Source organism: Diabrotica virgifera, chromosome 1 (assembly GCF_917563875.1).
Source record: "Diabrotica virgifera virgifera chromosome 1, PGI_DIABVI_V3a".
Taxonomy (NCBI): domain Eukaryota; kingdom Metazoa; phylum Arthropoda; class Insecta; order Coleoptera; family Chrysomelidae; genus Diabrotica; species Diabrotica virgifera.
In genome coordinates, this window is record NC_065443.1 from 158953050 (window position 1) to 158969602 (window position 16553).

The 16553-nt window shown below is 33.2% G+C and overlaps 1 protein-coding gene across 2 annotated transcripts in view; it reads left to right on the forward strand.

Moving 5' to 3' along the window:
- LOC126878802 (cytochrome P450 4d8-like) overlaps nucleotides 1-16553 on the forward strand; it is a 244366-nt gene that overhangs the window by 213937 nt on the left and 13876 nt on the right. For both annotated transcript variants that reach the window (XM_050641703.1, XM_050641702.1), the window contains exon 5: nucleotides 2640-3019. In XM_050641703.1, the coding sequence (XP_050497660.1) occupies nucleotides 2640-3019 (380 nt within the window). The remainder of the gene's footprint in view (nucleotides 1-2639; nucleotides 3020-16553) is intronic.

Here is a 16553-nt window from a genome sequence, read left to right on the forward strand (position 1 = left end):
ATTGGTCATAAATTATACCACAGATTCTGGGGTCAAAACTAGGTTGATTGAACCTCACTTACCTATATACAATAGTGCACACAAAAAAAGTTACAGCCCTTTGAAGTTACAAAATGAAAACCGATTTTTTTCATATATCAAAAACTCTTAAGAGGAAAGAGTAGCGATCAACAGGTAGCAAGAAACGCGTTCTAAGATTGCGGCTCTAATTTTGAATATTTTGTCGAGATATTTGGCACACATATTCGTAATATAATAAAGAATGGCGGTACAGAGGCAAATTTCAGAAATATGTTAGTATGTGGAAATTACTCTATAACTAAATAAAATATTGAAAAAAGGAGACTGCACCGCCATTAAGAAAGACAAAAAATACACTTTCTTCAAATAAACTTTTTTATCCCATGCCTAGATTTTGTGTAATCTTGGAACTGCTAAAAATCGATTTTTTTATAACAAGAAATAGAACGTCACTGACTTGGCAATATTTCGCGCCTATGTGTATAAAAATTATTGTTTTTGATAGTATAAACGTCACTGTCAGTGTCGAATTACCGACGCACTGTTGCCTCACTTTTGAAAGTTCGCAGAACTTCCGTAATCTTGGACCGCGTTCGTTGCCACCTGTTGATCGCTACTGTATCACCTTAAAGATTTTTTATTGAAAATGGACATGTGGCACTCTTATGGTAGCAACATCTTAAAAAAAAAATTAAAGTTAAATTTGTGCACCCCATAAAAATTTTATGGGTGTTTTGTTTCCTTAAACCCCCCCAAACTTTTGAGTACGTTCCAATTAAATTATTATTGTGGCACCATTAGTTAAACACAATATTTTTAAAACTTTTTTCTTCTTAGTACTTTTTGATAAGCCAGTGTTTATCGAGATATTTTGAATATTTGTCGAATCCACAACATATTTCTATATGGTTAAGTACGATTGTAGCGACCTGTTAATAATCTGAAAATTTATTTATAATTTACATTTTTAGGTATATTTTGAAGAAGAAGCCACATCTCGATAAAAGGTGACTTATCAAAAAAAGACTAAGAGGCAAAAAAGTTTTAAAAATACTGTATTTAACTAATGGTACCACAATAATAGTTTATTTAGAACGTACACAAATATTTGGTGGGTTTAAAGGAACAAAACTCCCTTAAAATTTTTATGTAAACACATTAAAAAAGAAGCCGCATCTCGATAAAAACTGGCTTATCGACAAAATACTAAGAGGCAAAAAAGTTTTAAAAACGTTGTGTTTAACTAATGGTACCACAATAATGAGTTAATTGGAACGTACACCAAAGTTTGGGGGGGGGTTAAGGGAACAAAACCCCCATAACATTTTTATGGGGTGGAAAAATTTCACTATAATTTTATTTTAAGATGTTCCTGCCATAATAATGATACATGTCCATTTTCAACAAAAAATCTCTAATAGTTTTCGATATATTGAAAAAAATCGATTTTCATTTTGTAACTTCAAAGGGCTGTAACTTTTTTTATGATCACATTTGTACTAAGGTAAGTTAGGTTCAATCGAACTATTTTTGACCCCAGAATGTGTGGTATAATTTATGACCAATCTTTTCGGGACACCCTGTATAACGTAGGTACCTATTGTATATAATATATTAACATAATATAATATATTATATTAACATAGTTATGTAATCAGTTGTTGTTTGTTTGTTTATTTTATTATTTCTCGGTCATAATAAATATAATATAATGTCAGACCAATCAAATCCACTGCTTAAAATTATCAAATCTTACTAAGAGTCGTATCAGTTTTTTAGGAACCAGCTGTACCTAGCGTTTACACAGGTGAACTCTGTAGTATGCTGTTGGCAATTAAATGCATCTCCCATCAAAACAGACATTTTGCCATTTGCATATATATGTTTGTATGTATGTATGTATGGATTCCCTTTTAACTATCCATTCAATCAATACAATTTTTACTGACCACCCATTTATTCAAAATATTCATGACATCTGCCAAAATCTGTCTGCTCAAGAGGTAACAGTCTCTCTCATATGGCTACCTTCTCATACTGGAATAACTGGCAATGAAACAGCAGATAATTTTGCCAAAGCAACTACCAACCACAATACTGGCTGGAAGGAATAACCACAATTCAACTAGCTAGAGATCTCAAACTCGTTTTTAAAAAGTCAGTATATGATGCCTGGCAACAGAGTAAAACAACTCTACATGAAGTCCAACCATATATTGGTCATTTCTACCTGGACTTTCTAACTAGAAGCGAAGCATCTATTATTAGGAGACTCCGAATTAACCACACCAAACTTACTCATGGTTTCTTGATGTCCTCAGAAACTCGTCCAACTTACCTCCATTGCAATGTTTACCTGACTCTGAAACACATCCTCACCAACTGTAATTCATTCACCAACCTGTATACATCGCTACTGTTAAAGAAATGCTTAATAACCCTACAGAGATCATGAAAACTTATCGTTTTTAATAACCGCTTAGCTCTACATTATTTAACATAATAGATATTAGTTATATATTTTCGTTGTGTATTTAATGTTAGTTTTCTTGTATCAATGGTCGTAGTTGTCGAGGTACTTTATGTAAATAAAAAAATGAAATTTTATTTGTTTTTAGAAACAGCAATGGGAGTATCAATACATGCCCAAAAAAATCCAAGATCGGACTATGTTCGAGCTGTGTCGGAGTTGTGCAGAGTACTCATGCTCAGAGCATTCTCACCTTTAAAAACCTTCGATTTTTTCTACCGTTTTACGTCTGATTACAAGAAAGAAATGGAGCAGGTTAAAATACTTCATTCTCACACTATGGAAGTCATCACTTCAAGAAAAGAAGAATTAAAGAAAAAACCGAAAGAAAAACAAGAAGGAAAAATAGATGATGTTGGAATTAAGAAGAGAAAAGTATTTTTAGATTTAGTGTTAGAAGAAACAATCGATGGAAGACCTCTTACCGATACAGAGATTCAAGAAGAAGTTAATACCTTTTTATTTACTGTGAGTAATAAATTTTTATATTAAGATTTACGTTGAGTGTTATTGCGTTCACAAGATGTTATATAAAAAACACAATCCATTGTTACCTTTTGTTAAGTCTTGGATTTCATCATCATCATCAACCTATACGTGTCTACTGCTGGGCATAGGTCTCCCTTAGCTCTTTCTATCGTCTCTGTCTTGTGCGGCTTGCGTCGAGTTACTGATAATACATTTCAGGTCGTCATTACACCTGTTTGGTGGACGCTTTCTGCCCCGTAGTGCCTCCACTCGACAATACGTTTTGTCCAACGGTTGTCTGATAATCTAGCGACATGTTCTACTCAATTCCATTTTAGCGACGCGGTTCTTTCGATAGCGTCTGCTGTTTTGTTTTTACGACGTATTTCTTCGTTTGGGATTTGGTCTCTCAACATCAGAAGCTCCAGAGTTCTCTGAGTCATTCGAATCATGGACACTACCTTGTTTGTGAGTGTGAATGCTTCCTCTCCATAAGGGAGTATAGGTAAGACACATTGGTCAAAGATTTTCCTTTTGATACATATAGATAGGTCCGATTTAAATAGATAGTTTCATTTACCAAACCTCGCCCAGGCATTAGCAAAATGCCAATCGTGTGTGACGTAGGAGCTCACATTTCTGGTTATCTCCGTCCAAGCGAGATTCATGTCCTAAGTACTTATACGACTCAGACTGCTCAATATACCTTCAATCAACAGCATATTACGATTTAGCACCAGAATAGTCAATATTTGAGTCTTGTTCATATTAATCTTTTGTCCGATCTCTAAGGATGTGTGATATCATTTTTCCAACATTATTAATACATCATCCATAATGATCGGCTATAAGGACGATGTATTCTGCGAATCTCAAATGACTGAGCTTCTCTCGACTTATGCTGATAATACCATACTCGTGTGTATCTGCCTACAAATACGGTCTTAAAGCGTTGTGATTAGCTTTGGAGAATCCGTGTCTCCTTGTCGCACTCCGCTTTATAATATGGAATTAAACACTATGGGCCAAACTTAACCGGCCACCTTAAAATTTGGTCATTTTTGATGTCTTTTATCTCCTAAACCTGTTGTTTCATTTAAGTGATTTTTTAATATATTATAGCCTTATTCCTTGAAAATATCGTTATAATAATATTGTTGCTAAACAGGTAAATTTTCATTGTATACCGGGTGTACCAATCAAACTATGTTTTTTTCTTAAAGTTTGCATCACCCTGTGGAATATTCTAGCATTTGTAGAATACTGAAATTAAAACTTAACTATAGCCTCATGCTTTCTCAACATATTGTTTTTTGATTCATTCGCTTATGTTGAATAATAAAACAGTTAGGTGCTTTAACAACTAGACATGTTTTTTATCAACACAGGGTGTTTTTAAAAAATTTTGGCAAAGTTTAAGGGGCAATTCTGCATGAAAAAATAATGACAGTTTACTTTATAAACTTATGTCCGCAAATGCTTCGTTTCCGAGATAGGCGGTGTTAAAAATTTTCTGACAAACTGACAATTTATTTATTGCTTTAAAACCGGTTAAGATATGCAAATGCAATTTGGTGGGTTTTATGACGTAGTTATTGCATATTTCTTGACATCCAATTAAGAATTTAATATTCACCACTGGCGCGCATACGGGTAATATGAGCCATCATATTACCCGTATGCGCGCCAATGGTGAATATTAATGCTTAATTGTAAAAGCTACCAAATTTCATGTGCATGTCTCAACCGGTTTTAAAGTAATAAATAAATTGTCAGTGTGTCAGAAAAATTTCAACACCCCCTATCTCGGAAACGAAGCATTTACGGACATAAGTTTATAAAGCAAACTGTCATTATTTTTTCATGCAGAATTACCCCTTAAACTTTGCCAATTTTTTTTTAAACAACCTGTATTGATAAAAAGCATGTCTAGTTGTTAAAGCACCTAACTTTTTTTATTATTCAACATAATCGAATGAATAAAAAAAATGTTGAGAAAGTATGAGGCTATAATTAGGTTTTAATTTCAGTATTCTACAAATGCTAGAATATTTCACAGGGTGATGCAAACTTTAAGAAAAAAACACAGTTTGATTCGTACACCCGGTATACAATGAAAATTTACCTGTTTAGCAACAATATTATTATAACGATATTGTCAAGGAATAAGGCTATAACATTATAAAAATCACTTAATTCGGACAACATGTTTAGGAGATATAAGACATCAAAAATGACCCATTTTTAAGGCGTGAATTTCCACGAGGAAAATTTTTCGTGTAGTTGGCTGTATACCATTTATTACAAAAAAACCATAAAATCCTTTATAAAAGGTATATTTGTTAAAATCCCTATACAGGGCTACATCACAAAACAGAACTAGTTTTCAATCGGTTGACCGATCATCATCAGTGTTTTCTTGAATCTTCACTTGCTTCCATACAGTCATGATGTGAACAAGTCAAACTGAGCTCAATGGTACCTCGAGCATGAAACATTGGATATTTTAAACATCCATGTTTAAATCCACATCATTTTTCTATGTTCCTATGACGGATTAATTATAAAAGGTCTTTACACAAATATTTTTTACTTTGGTGGTTAGCATGTTAGATTCAAGAAAACACTGATGATGATCGGTCAACCGATTGAAAAATAGTTGTTTTGTGATGTAGCCCTGTATAGGGATTTTAACAAATATACCTTTTATAACGGATTTTATGGTTTTTTGAATATATTTTTGTTTCGTGTTCAGATACTCCTACAAAAGTCATTGCATTTTGGAATTTAGCCTTAGACAAAATAGTTTTTAATATATAGTTTATTTTAAAAGTTATTTCAATGTTGAAATTGTTTCTTATAATTTTTTTGATCAGTTTCAACATCTATGATCATTTAGATGACTTCCTTTTGAGAGTTTACAAGCATCATATTAATGCCCTTCACAGGTTTTCAGCTGTCTTAGGTCAACGAATTTTCTGCTATCTCTCCATGTATGCGTAGATTTGTGCTGTCTTTATAGCCATGGGAATAATAGTCCAGGGTAATAAGGTTTTTTCCATGACACTTGAACAGCCAGGGTACTGAAGCGTTTTTCGACAGGTAATACAGAGCAAATTGTAACTATTTCCTGCATAGGATCTGGCGACCATTTTTATTCATAAACAATTAAGTGTCAAAAAATGACATTTTTCAATTTTTTTCAAATCAGTGGAAAACAGGGAAACTTATGGTTTTTTAGTACAAATATCTTCGAGATTATGGAAAAAACTTTAAAATGACGTATTACAAAGTTTGATGTACTTATTTATTGTTAATATAATTGCGAAAAAAGGTCGGAATTGCCGCAATAACTGTTGTAAAAATTAGTGTACAGCTTTGAAATTTGCAAATAAGGATTCTTTGGTGCTTAATATGTGATAACATTTTTAAATCGATTCATTCAATTGTTTAAATTTTATTCAAATTGTTTATCCCATAGAGCATTTTTTTTGCAATAACATAGGTGAGAAGAAAATTACGTTAGAACCAGTGCACAGGTGTCAAATGAAAGATCATGAGCTATATTTTCAACTTGGTTTAAAAAAAGTTTAAAAAAACAGTTAATTATTTTGGAAAAAGTTATTCAAAAAAATTATAAAGAAAAATTGACGATACTTTTGCATAATTATTTATTACTAATAAATGCATTTTTTATTTACTATTTTAAACCATGTTGAGAATCTAGCTCTTGCTCTTTCATTTGACACCTGTGGAATGGTTCTAAGGTAATTTTTTTCTGACTTATGTTATTGCAAAAAATGCTCTCTGGGATAAACAATTTGAATAAAATTTAAACAATTGAATGAATCGCTTTGAAATTTTCATCACATATTAAGTACCAAAGAACCCTCATTTGACAAAAATTTCAAAGCTGTACACGAATTTTTACAACAGTTATTGAGAAAATATTTTTTTTGCAATTCCGACCTTTTTTGAAATTATATTAACAATAAATGAGTATATCAAACTTTGTAATACGTCATTTTAAAGCTTTTTCCATAATCTCGAAGATATTTTTGTACCTACTAAAAAAATCATAAGTTTCACTCTTTTCCGTTGATTTGAAAAAAAAAGGGGGAAATGCCATTTTTTGATAGTTAATTGTTTATAAATAAAAATGTCCGCCAGATCCTACGCAGGAAATAGTTATAATTTGTTCCTATAGGTATTACCTGTCGACAAAAAGCTTCAGTACCCTGGCTGCTGAAGTGTCACGAACAGGGTATATTTTTGTCTTATTACCCTGGCCTATAATTATCTATTTTTACATTTAAAATAAAACACAATTTTGTTGGCCTCGACCAACAGCAACAGCAGAACCAGCCTCGCAGCACATTTAGGGTGAAATTGAAGATGGGACATTGCCAAATTGCTATAAAAAGAAGACGTTCGACCAATATGTGCTTCCACTTACAAAACGCCGCCGAAACTCTTTCGTTATCCCAGGCGAAAGCAACCAAACTCAGAGTAGCCCAAACAAAAATGGAACGGTCTTGGTCTCGGACAGACTCTCAGAGACAGAGTAAGAAACGGGAAAATAAGAAGAAGGACAGGCGTCACAAATGTCATAGAGCGAATAGCATGGCTGAAGTGGAATTGCACGGGCCATGGAGCCAGAATAAATGAAGGGTGGTGGAACCAATAGGAGACAGAAGAAATAAGCTCAATTTATCTTACGACGGGACGTAGACGGCACTTGCCTTAGAACAATAGACTGCGAACGTCCCCGTTGTCGAACCGTTCCGTTGTACTATAAACTAGCCAATGCTTTTCGTATCGAAATTCGATTCGAAGACGATTCAATATCGAAGACGATTCTTCAACGTGATCTGTAAGTTGTAAGATAAATTGAGAAGATTTAAAATCTTTATTTTATGTTGTTCAATTCGCTCTATTGTCAACAGTCCTGATCTAGAAAGAGGATCTACGAAAAAAGGTCGCCAACAATTGGTCGAGCGAAAAAATGTCGCGCACATTTGAGCGCGTATCAAAAGGTCGCCGGCGAAAAAACAGCGCCGACGAAATAAGGTCGCGTGCAATTGATCGCGCGAAAAAAGATCGCGTCAGAAAATATGTTTTCATTTGCATACTTTAACTTTCCTTCACACTTAATCCAGGCTTAGGTCAGATTTAGATGATGCAATAGAACTAAAGGATTGCTGTTAAATAATGACCCAAACAGTTAAATATTTTCTTATTAGTCATTTTAACCTATTGGTAAAAAATATTTCGTCAACCCAATATTGACTTCTAAATGACTTTAGTTTTATTTTCCACTTTAAATAATAGGAAAATAATTGGAAGTAAATAATCCTATTTGAAATTGATCATGTAAAATGTTCGACCAATTTAATGGTCGAATTAAGGTAATTTTAACTGTAAATGTTGTAGGGAAATTACCTAGAGGTATTATTTCACGACTTGGCAGTGTCGCAAAATTTACCCTTGGTTATTTAAGAGTAAGTTTTAATATAAGCTTAATATATTTTACAGGGTATATACTACATATAGATAGGGTAGGTTAAGGGCTACCATCTTTATTAAAATAAAATTTCCCAAATAAAATAATGATATTGTGGTTAAAAATTATATAACAGGCACAATTTCATTAATACATTGTCACTGGTGAGTACTTATTGAAGATATCATAGTTAAAGAATACATTTATATTAATAACAGATTTGCATACTTTAACTTTCCTTCACACTTTATCCAGGCTTAGGACTGGCAGTTAGTAACTGGCGTGTTTAAAAGTTTTTTTAATTTTAATTTTTTTATTTTTTTCTAATTTTTATTATTTTTTTTTTTTTTATTTTTATTTTTTTGTGTTTTTTTAATTTTTATTTTTTTTTGTTTTTTTGAAATTTTTTTTTTAATTGTTTTTTAGTTTTTTATACTTGCAGTTGAAAATTGTGGGCAATTCCTCTTAAATATTCTAGATTTGGCCGGTTCCCGTATTGCAAACAAATCGTTTTTATTCGCCGCGCTGTATCTTTATAAATTTTTTTTTGAGGTTGTTGGTTTCCAGCTATGTATTGCTCCACTTTTAATCGATTTAAACTCTCTTCTTTCTTTAGCCCCGTAATAAACTTCCATAGATTTGGGTGTGCTGCATTTAATATCGAGGAGAAGCTGTTGTGCCAACCTTCGACAGCATTATTAGTACGCGGTAGATCTTCCTCTATAAATTCGAAGCAATTCCAAAGATTCCTTGGAAACATTGGCGGTCTTCTTTGTTGTCGTCGATCCAATCTGCCTATCCATACATCCTCAAAGTAGTTTATTAAAGGTGTTAGTAAATTTTCATTTTGAGTGTAAAACTCGCTGTCCAGTAGCTCTCCGAATGTTGCAACAACATCTACTTCAGGTACGAAGGCTAGGGCTGCCAATTGTCGCAGATGTAGAGCAAAATTCGCGTCTTCTGTATAAACTTGTTGCAGTCCTGTACCTTGCATGTTTCTCCACAAACATTGTGTGAAATGAAAGAAACATCCACGGATTCTGACTTCAGGAAACTCTTGTTGTAAAGCATTAATTGCTGCTTTTTCATAATCCACCATTATTGTTGTAGGACGTAAACCTGGTCGTAACGTTTTTAATTCATGGAAGAGTCGAGTGTATGTTGCCTGAGTTTTATTAGGAAGTAGAGCAAAAACAGTTGGAATAACGTTGCTATACTGTACGCCATGTATTGTATACATCTGACCAAACAATAGAGGAGTACATGTGAATGTTCCATCGGCATACCAGTGTTCACAGCTCGCCATCAAAGTTAAATTTCTTTCAGTGGAAAATATTAAAATTCTCTGTTCGTTTGGACCACTGTCAAATAAAAGAAACGGTTCGCCGTTATTGTTTCTGGTGTATTCTTCCGGAATAATAAGCTCTGTTAAGCTCCTTGGATTTGCCGGAATAGCTTCCACTCTTTGGCGTGTGTTCTGAATAGTTCGCTTTAGGGATGAAATAGAAGGTAGCTGCCCAGTTGCACCCACAGACACTTCTTGTGAAACGGTAGCTATGATTCCTTGTGTTGTTAGTTCAACTTGATGAGCCAGTTCTTTCATTCTGTTACAAGCCTTTTTTGCTTCTAATATTGACGCATCGGCAACGTGGTTGTGACTTGTACTTTTCACTACTTCATCTCCCACTGTGTGAACTCTCCCGGTACATTTATGCTTATTGTACTGAGCGCACTTCCAAATTGTCTTTTGATCAATCGTTTTTTCCTTTCTATGGATATATCCATTATACACCAACATATTGGCACCTTTTTGACTCTTTACGTAAGTTAAGACCATCTTGACAAATCGACAAGCTAATGAATAATGAGATATACGATATTTTTCCCATCTTCTTATACATCCAAAATACATTAAAAAGTAATAAAAGTACGTTTCACGAATATGGAATAATAATTACCACATTAGTGAATAACGCACAATTAGACAAAGAACTTTTGTACAATATTTATTTTAGCATTTCCAATAATGTCTTATCGTAATGACTTCATGGAATTCCTAATAAATACCTACACAATAAGGTGCCCTTATCTAAACTACTTATTCTTCACTAATCTGCATAACGACTTTCTACTAAGAACCAATTATGCTAATTACCGGTCTCTGAAAATACCAAAAATAGGTAAACTGGTACCTGGTATTCGTTTGTATGTAATATATACTGTAAATAGAACTATTATTACTGTACATTTTTAACGATATCCGATTAGGAAGAGCAAACACTTTTAAACACGCCAGTTTTTTGCTGACAGTCCTAAGCCTGTAAAAAGTGTGAAGGAAAGTACCTTTCTGAATTTAGATCCATATATTAAAATTATTCACGTAGAACAAAAAAAATACTTTCTTCATGTTAAAAATTGTTCAATTTTCAAGTATATTCACTTGAATAACCTGAAAATACCATATGAAATAATTTCCCATTCTCCTATATTTCCCATCTTCCTACACATCCAAAATACATTAAAAAGTATTTAGATATACGTTATTTTTCCCATCTTCTTATACATCCAAAATACATTAAAAAGTAATTAGATGGAATTCCAAGACTAATCGGCTCATAATGCATAAAGTTAAAGTATGCAAATAGAATTTCTTTAGAACCTTTTTGAAAACCAATTGAATGGTTTTAATAATGTAAAACATGACGCGATCTTTTTTCGCGCGATCAATTGCACGCGACCTTATTTCGTCGGCGCTGTTTTTTCGCCGGCGACCTTTTGATACGCGCTCAAATGTGCGCGACATTTTTTCGCTCGACCAATTGTTGACGACCTTTTTTCGCGACACCCTAGAAAGATATGTCATAAGATACGGTATGTGTATAAAAGATAGATATTATGTGATAAGGTACCAAAATAGATGTTAACACAGATTTGTTGTCTAAAAAACATTGTTTTCTTTAGAGCAAATAATGCTGGTTTAATCACATAATAATTTCAAAAATACGGTAGGTAACAAAAAGAAGTAATGATAATTATTATTAATGTATCAAACTTAAAATCGCAAAATTGTAAATCGTTAAAATTATCTTAGCTGAATATCTTCTTCTTCAAGTGCCGTCTCCTAATCGGAGGTTGGATATCATCATCACTATCTTTACTTTATCTACCGCTGCTATATAGAGTTCTATAGAACTGCATTTAAACCAGTCCCTTAAATTCTTCAACCATGACACTCTCCTTCTTCCTATACTCCTTCCGCCTCTTATCTTTCCCTGTATTATCAGTCTTAGCATTGCATATCGCGGTCCTCTCATTACGTGTCCCAGATATTTTAATTTTCTTATTTTTATTGTGTTTATTATTTCGCATTCTTTACCCATTTCTCGCAATACTTCCGTGTTCGTTTTCTTCTGTGTCCATGCTATTCTAAGCATCCATCTGTAACACCACATTTCAAATGACTGTAGCTTATTTATGTGTTCTTGCTTTAATGTCCAGCTTTCAAGTCCAAATTGTAGTATCGAGAACACGTAGCATCTCAAAGCTCTTACTCTCAGTTCTAAACTAAGGTCTTTGTTGCAGAGAACTGTTTTCATTTTTTCAAACGCATTTCTTGCTATTTCTATCCTGGTCCTTATTTCTGTTGTTTGATCATTTTTCTCTGAAATCCAGGTTCCTAGGTATTTGTATTTATCAACCCTTTCTATCGGTACATTTCCCAAATATATGCTTGTTTGTATGTTTGTTTTCTTAGTTATTATCATGTATTTGGTCTTTTTTATATTCATGTTTAGTCAGTCCATATTCTTCACATAAATTGTTTGTTTTGTTTAGTAGTAGTTGGAGTTGTTCAGCAGAGCTTGCCATAATCACGGTGTCATCTGCATATCTTATGTTGTTAATAGATATTCCGTTAATTATTATCCCTTAACTTAGAGATAGCAATGCTTCTTCAAAAATGGCTTCACTATATGCATTAAAGAGTAATGGAGGCATAGTACATCCCTGCCTAACTCCTCTCCTGATTTCAATTTCTGGACTGGGTTCGTTATCTATTACAATTTGTGCTCTTTGATTCCAGTAGAGGTTTGTTATTATTCGTAAGTCCCTTTTGTCTATGTTTTTTGTCTTTAGAATTTAGACTAATTTTTTTGAATATATTTTTTGAATATAGTAGCTATGTAGTAGAACCCAGTCCCATTTCGGCACCAAGCGAATTCAATCCAGTCCAGTCCAGCCAAATCAAGTCAGTCATTAATTTTCACACTAAACGCGTCTTGTGCAGTCATTATTGTAGCGACATATTATGTGGTTAAAATGGATGTAGGTATTCGTACAGTAATGTTACGTCACCTTCGGAGAAGGAGAATGAGGGAACGAGGAAATATATTTTGGTTCATCCCATAAATACAAGAAGGTTTGCTTTTTGTTGATTCAGTCATATGTTTCCTGATTTACTGGATAACCCTAAAAATATTTACAACTGCTTTTGAATGAGCATAGATTTATATTCTCGAAATAATAATATAAGTTTTTCAATAATTTTTAAATGTGAATGTGATTCGAGTGACGTACAAGACTGATGTAAAAATTCGGGACATCTTGGATATTAGTGCACCCTAATATATGTCTGTGTAGATTTTGGCATTGGATCCGACCATTACTTGTAACACCGTTGCCGTATCCTCTATTTTTTCATACTATCACGTTACAATTTTTTGTGATATTATACACGAGCGGGACACCCTCAAAAAAGCGCTTAGTTTTCGAAATACTGACCACGGAGAGGTGAATGGCTAATTTTATTCATACTTTATATCTTCGAGGGTGCTGAAAACGAAAATGAGGTTTATTTTGAATTTTATGTGGGGGAACATTGTCAAAATCGCAATTTTAACCTAAAAATAAAAAAAATGAAATCACGTTTTTTGCGTTTATATCGCTACAGCTCTGTTCCATTTTAATATTTTTTTCTGAAATTTTTACAGTATATAGCTCTAACATTTCTCAAGACAAAACATAAGATTGACGCACAAACATAAGATTCAGCTGTGCGTTACATAGGGTGCACTAATATCCAAGGTGTCCAAAATTCGACCAGTCAAATCATGAAAAGTCTTGACTCGACGCGACTGACTCGAGGAATGTGATTGGGTCAGTGTGAAACCAAACTGACGCATTTGCTTTACTTTCGTTTTTGTGTTAAGGCAGCTGGACGAATCTTTGAGCGTCTGACTGGATTGAACGTGGTTGGACTGGACTCGCTTGGTGCGAAATGAGCCTATTATAATATACACCAGGGCTTCCCAAACCGTGCGTCGCGACGCCCTGGGGCGTCGCGACGTTGTCCCAAGGGCCTCGCCTGTCAGCGCGGACTTTTAATACAGAAAATATATTTATTTGATTTTAAATTTGTAAAAAATATAAAATAATATGTATTAATAAATAAACCAAATAAAAAATATTACATCAAGTCGATAGACCCTTGAAATGCGCAAAATTTTATTAATTAAGAGTTTATAATAAAATTAGCATAACTCTGTGGCATATTTAACAAATTAAATGATCTTAATAAGTCTTTGCAGGGAAACAGTACTCATATCCTGCAATTGGCAGATAAAATTACTGGGTTTCAGAAAAACTTGTTTGTATGAAAGAGAAAATTAGAAGATAAAGAAATTGGCGATTTTCCTGCTTTACAAGGTACCTATTCTACAAGAAAAATCGATAGAAATCCTCGATCGCTCTTTAAAATTATGTTTACATAACACATATTATTATTGAGCGAACACTTTGAGAAATATTTTACCGAAGATCTGGAGCAATATGACTGGCTCAGAAACCCTTTCCATCCACACCATCGACACTTTGACCAGAGGAAGAAGAACAACTGACAGAATTGTCCTGTGATTCCAGCCTAAAGCTTCAGCTTCAATACGACAAATACAAACTGTTTGAATTTTGGAACACGGTTCTCATGAATATCATGCCATCAGCACTGCTGCATTAAAGGTTTTATTACCATTTGCGCCTTCGTACTTGTGCGAAACGGACTTTTCTGTAGTTGTAGTAATTAAAAACAAGTACAGGTCAAACATAAACTTGGAAAAAAAAATGAGAGTGCCAGTTTCCAAACTGGAGCCCAGGTTTCATAAGCTGTGCTCAAGAAAGCAAGCACATTCATCACATTAACTAGCCAGTTACATAAATAAATATCCCTTTTTATTTTTGCACCTACGTCTTGATTTTGTTTGTAATTTCTAATAAAAATTATAACTGTTCAAATAATGTATTTGATATAACCTGTTAATAGGCTAGTAGTCCGTTCTTTAACGGTAAAATATTGCAAAACCTCTAAATTTTGAAGAACCGCTTGGATTGACATGAAATTTGGCATACGCATAGCTAACAAGTCAAAGAAAAAAGTGATATTGTGCCGATATGTGCTTTTGCCCTGGGGGTGGTTTTCACCCCCTCTTGGGGGTGAAAAAATATTTGTCCAAAGAAAGTCAGGAAATGGATAAACTGGCTAATTTTAAGTAACTTTTGTTCTATAGAGTTTTTTCACTAAGTCAATACTTTTTGAGTTATTTGGCAGTGAATATGTTCATTTTTTCAACAAAATAACCACGCTATTAGACGGTTTTTCGCAAATAACTCAAATAGTAACTATTTTGTCGAAAAAACATTTTAAGCAAAAATATAGCCTGTAAAAAATTAAAAAAAAAATGGTGTATTTATCACGTCTCCACACCTAGTAGAAGCAGAATTATAGCTAATGAAATATAGGTTCATATTCGTCAAATTCCAAATGAAATATTTTAACGTGAAATAGCCAAAAATGAAGCACATTTCGGGGAAAACTCATTACAACTTATTTAAAGTGTTTTAAAAAGCTTCATTTTTGTTTTATAAAAAAAATTTCTAGCATAAAAATTAAACAAGTTACGCTCAAAATAAAGTTAGTCCCTTTTGGTTTTGGTAAAAAAATCGAGAAAATCACCCCCTAATTAGTATCTTAAATGAACTTAATCGTTACGACTTCACAAGTTTCTTGACTCGTGTATATATTGTTTATATGATCTGTAAGTTTCATCGGTTCAAAGTCCTTATTATTGAAAGGGCTGTAGTTAAAAGGGGTTGAACGAGTCACTGATCACGAATCTATGCAAATTTAGAAACACCAAATCTTAATGAATTTTTGTCTAACAGAAAATCAAAAAATACATGATATTCAGAAAATCAATGCTGCCTTTTTTTTGTTATTCGAGATTTTTGGTATCTCTAACAATTTTTAAGTTATTTAAAAAAAAGCATATTTTTCAAAATTTAAATTTTGAAAATTTTAATTTGAAACCAAATTTTTTCAAAAATAAGCACTTTGAATCGATGAAACCTACAGATCATATAAACACAACATAAGTAAAATAATTTGTGGAGCGGTAGCGATTAATTTCATTTAAGTTGCTAATTAGGGGGTGGTCTTCCCGATTTTTTTTTTGCACAAAAACAAAAGGGACCAACTTTATTTTGAGCGTAACTTGCTTAAATTTAATGCTAGAAACTTTTTGTAAAAACAGAAATAAAGCTTTTTTTAAACACTTTAAAAAAGTTAAAATGGGTTTTCCCCAAGAAGTGCTTAATTTTTTGGATATTTCACGTCGAATTATTCTATTTGAAATTTGGTGAATATGAATCTATTTTTCATTGGCTATAACTCTGGTTCTGCGAGATCCAGAGATCTAACGCGTACACCATTTTTTTTTTACTTTTTTATAGGCTATATTTTTGCTAGGAACGTTTTTTTCGACAAAATACTTACTTTTTGAGTTATTTGCGAAAAACCGTCTAAAAATGTGGTTATTTTGTTGAAAAATGAACATATTCACTCGCAAATAACTCGAAAAGTGTTGACTTGGCGAAAAAGCTCTATAGAAAAAAAGTTACTTAAAATTAGTCAGTTTACCCATTTCCGGACTTATTTTGGACATACATTTTTTCACCCCCAAAAGGGGGTGAAAGTCACCCCCA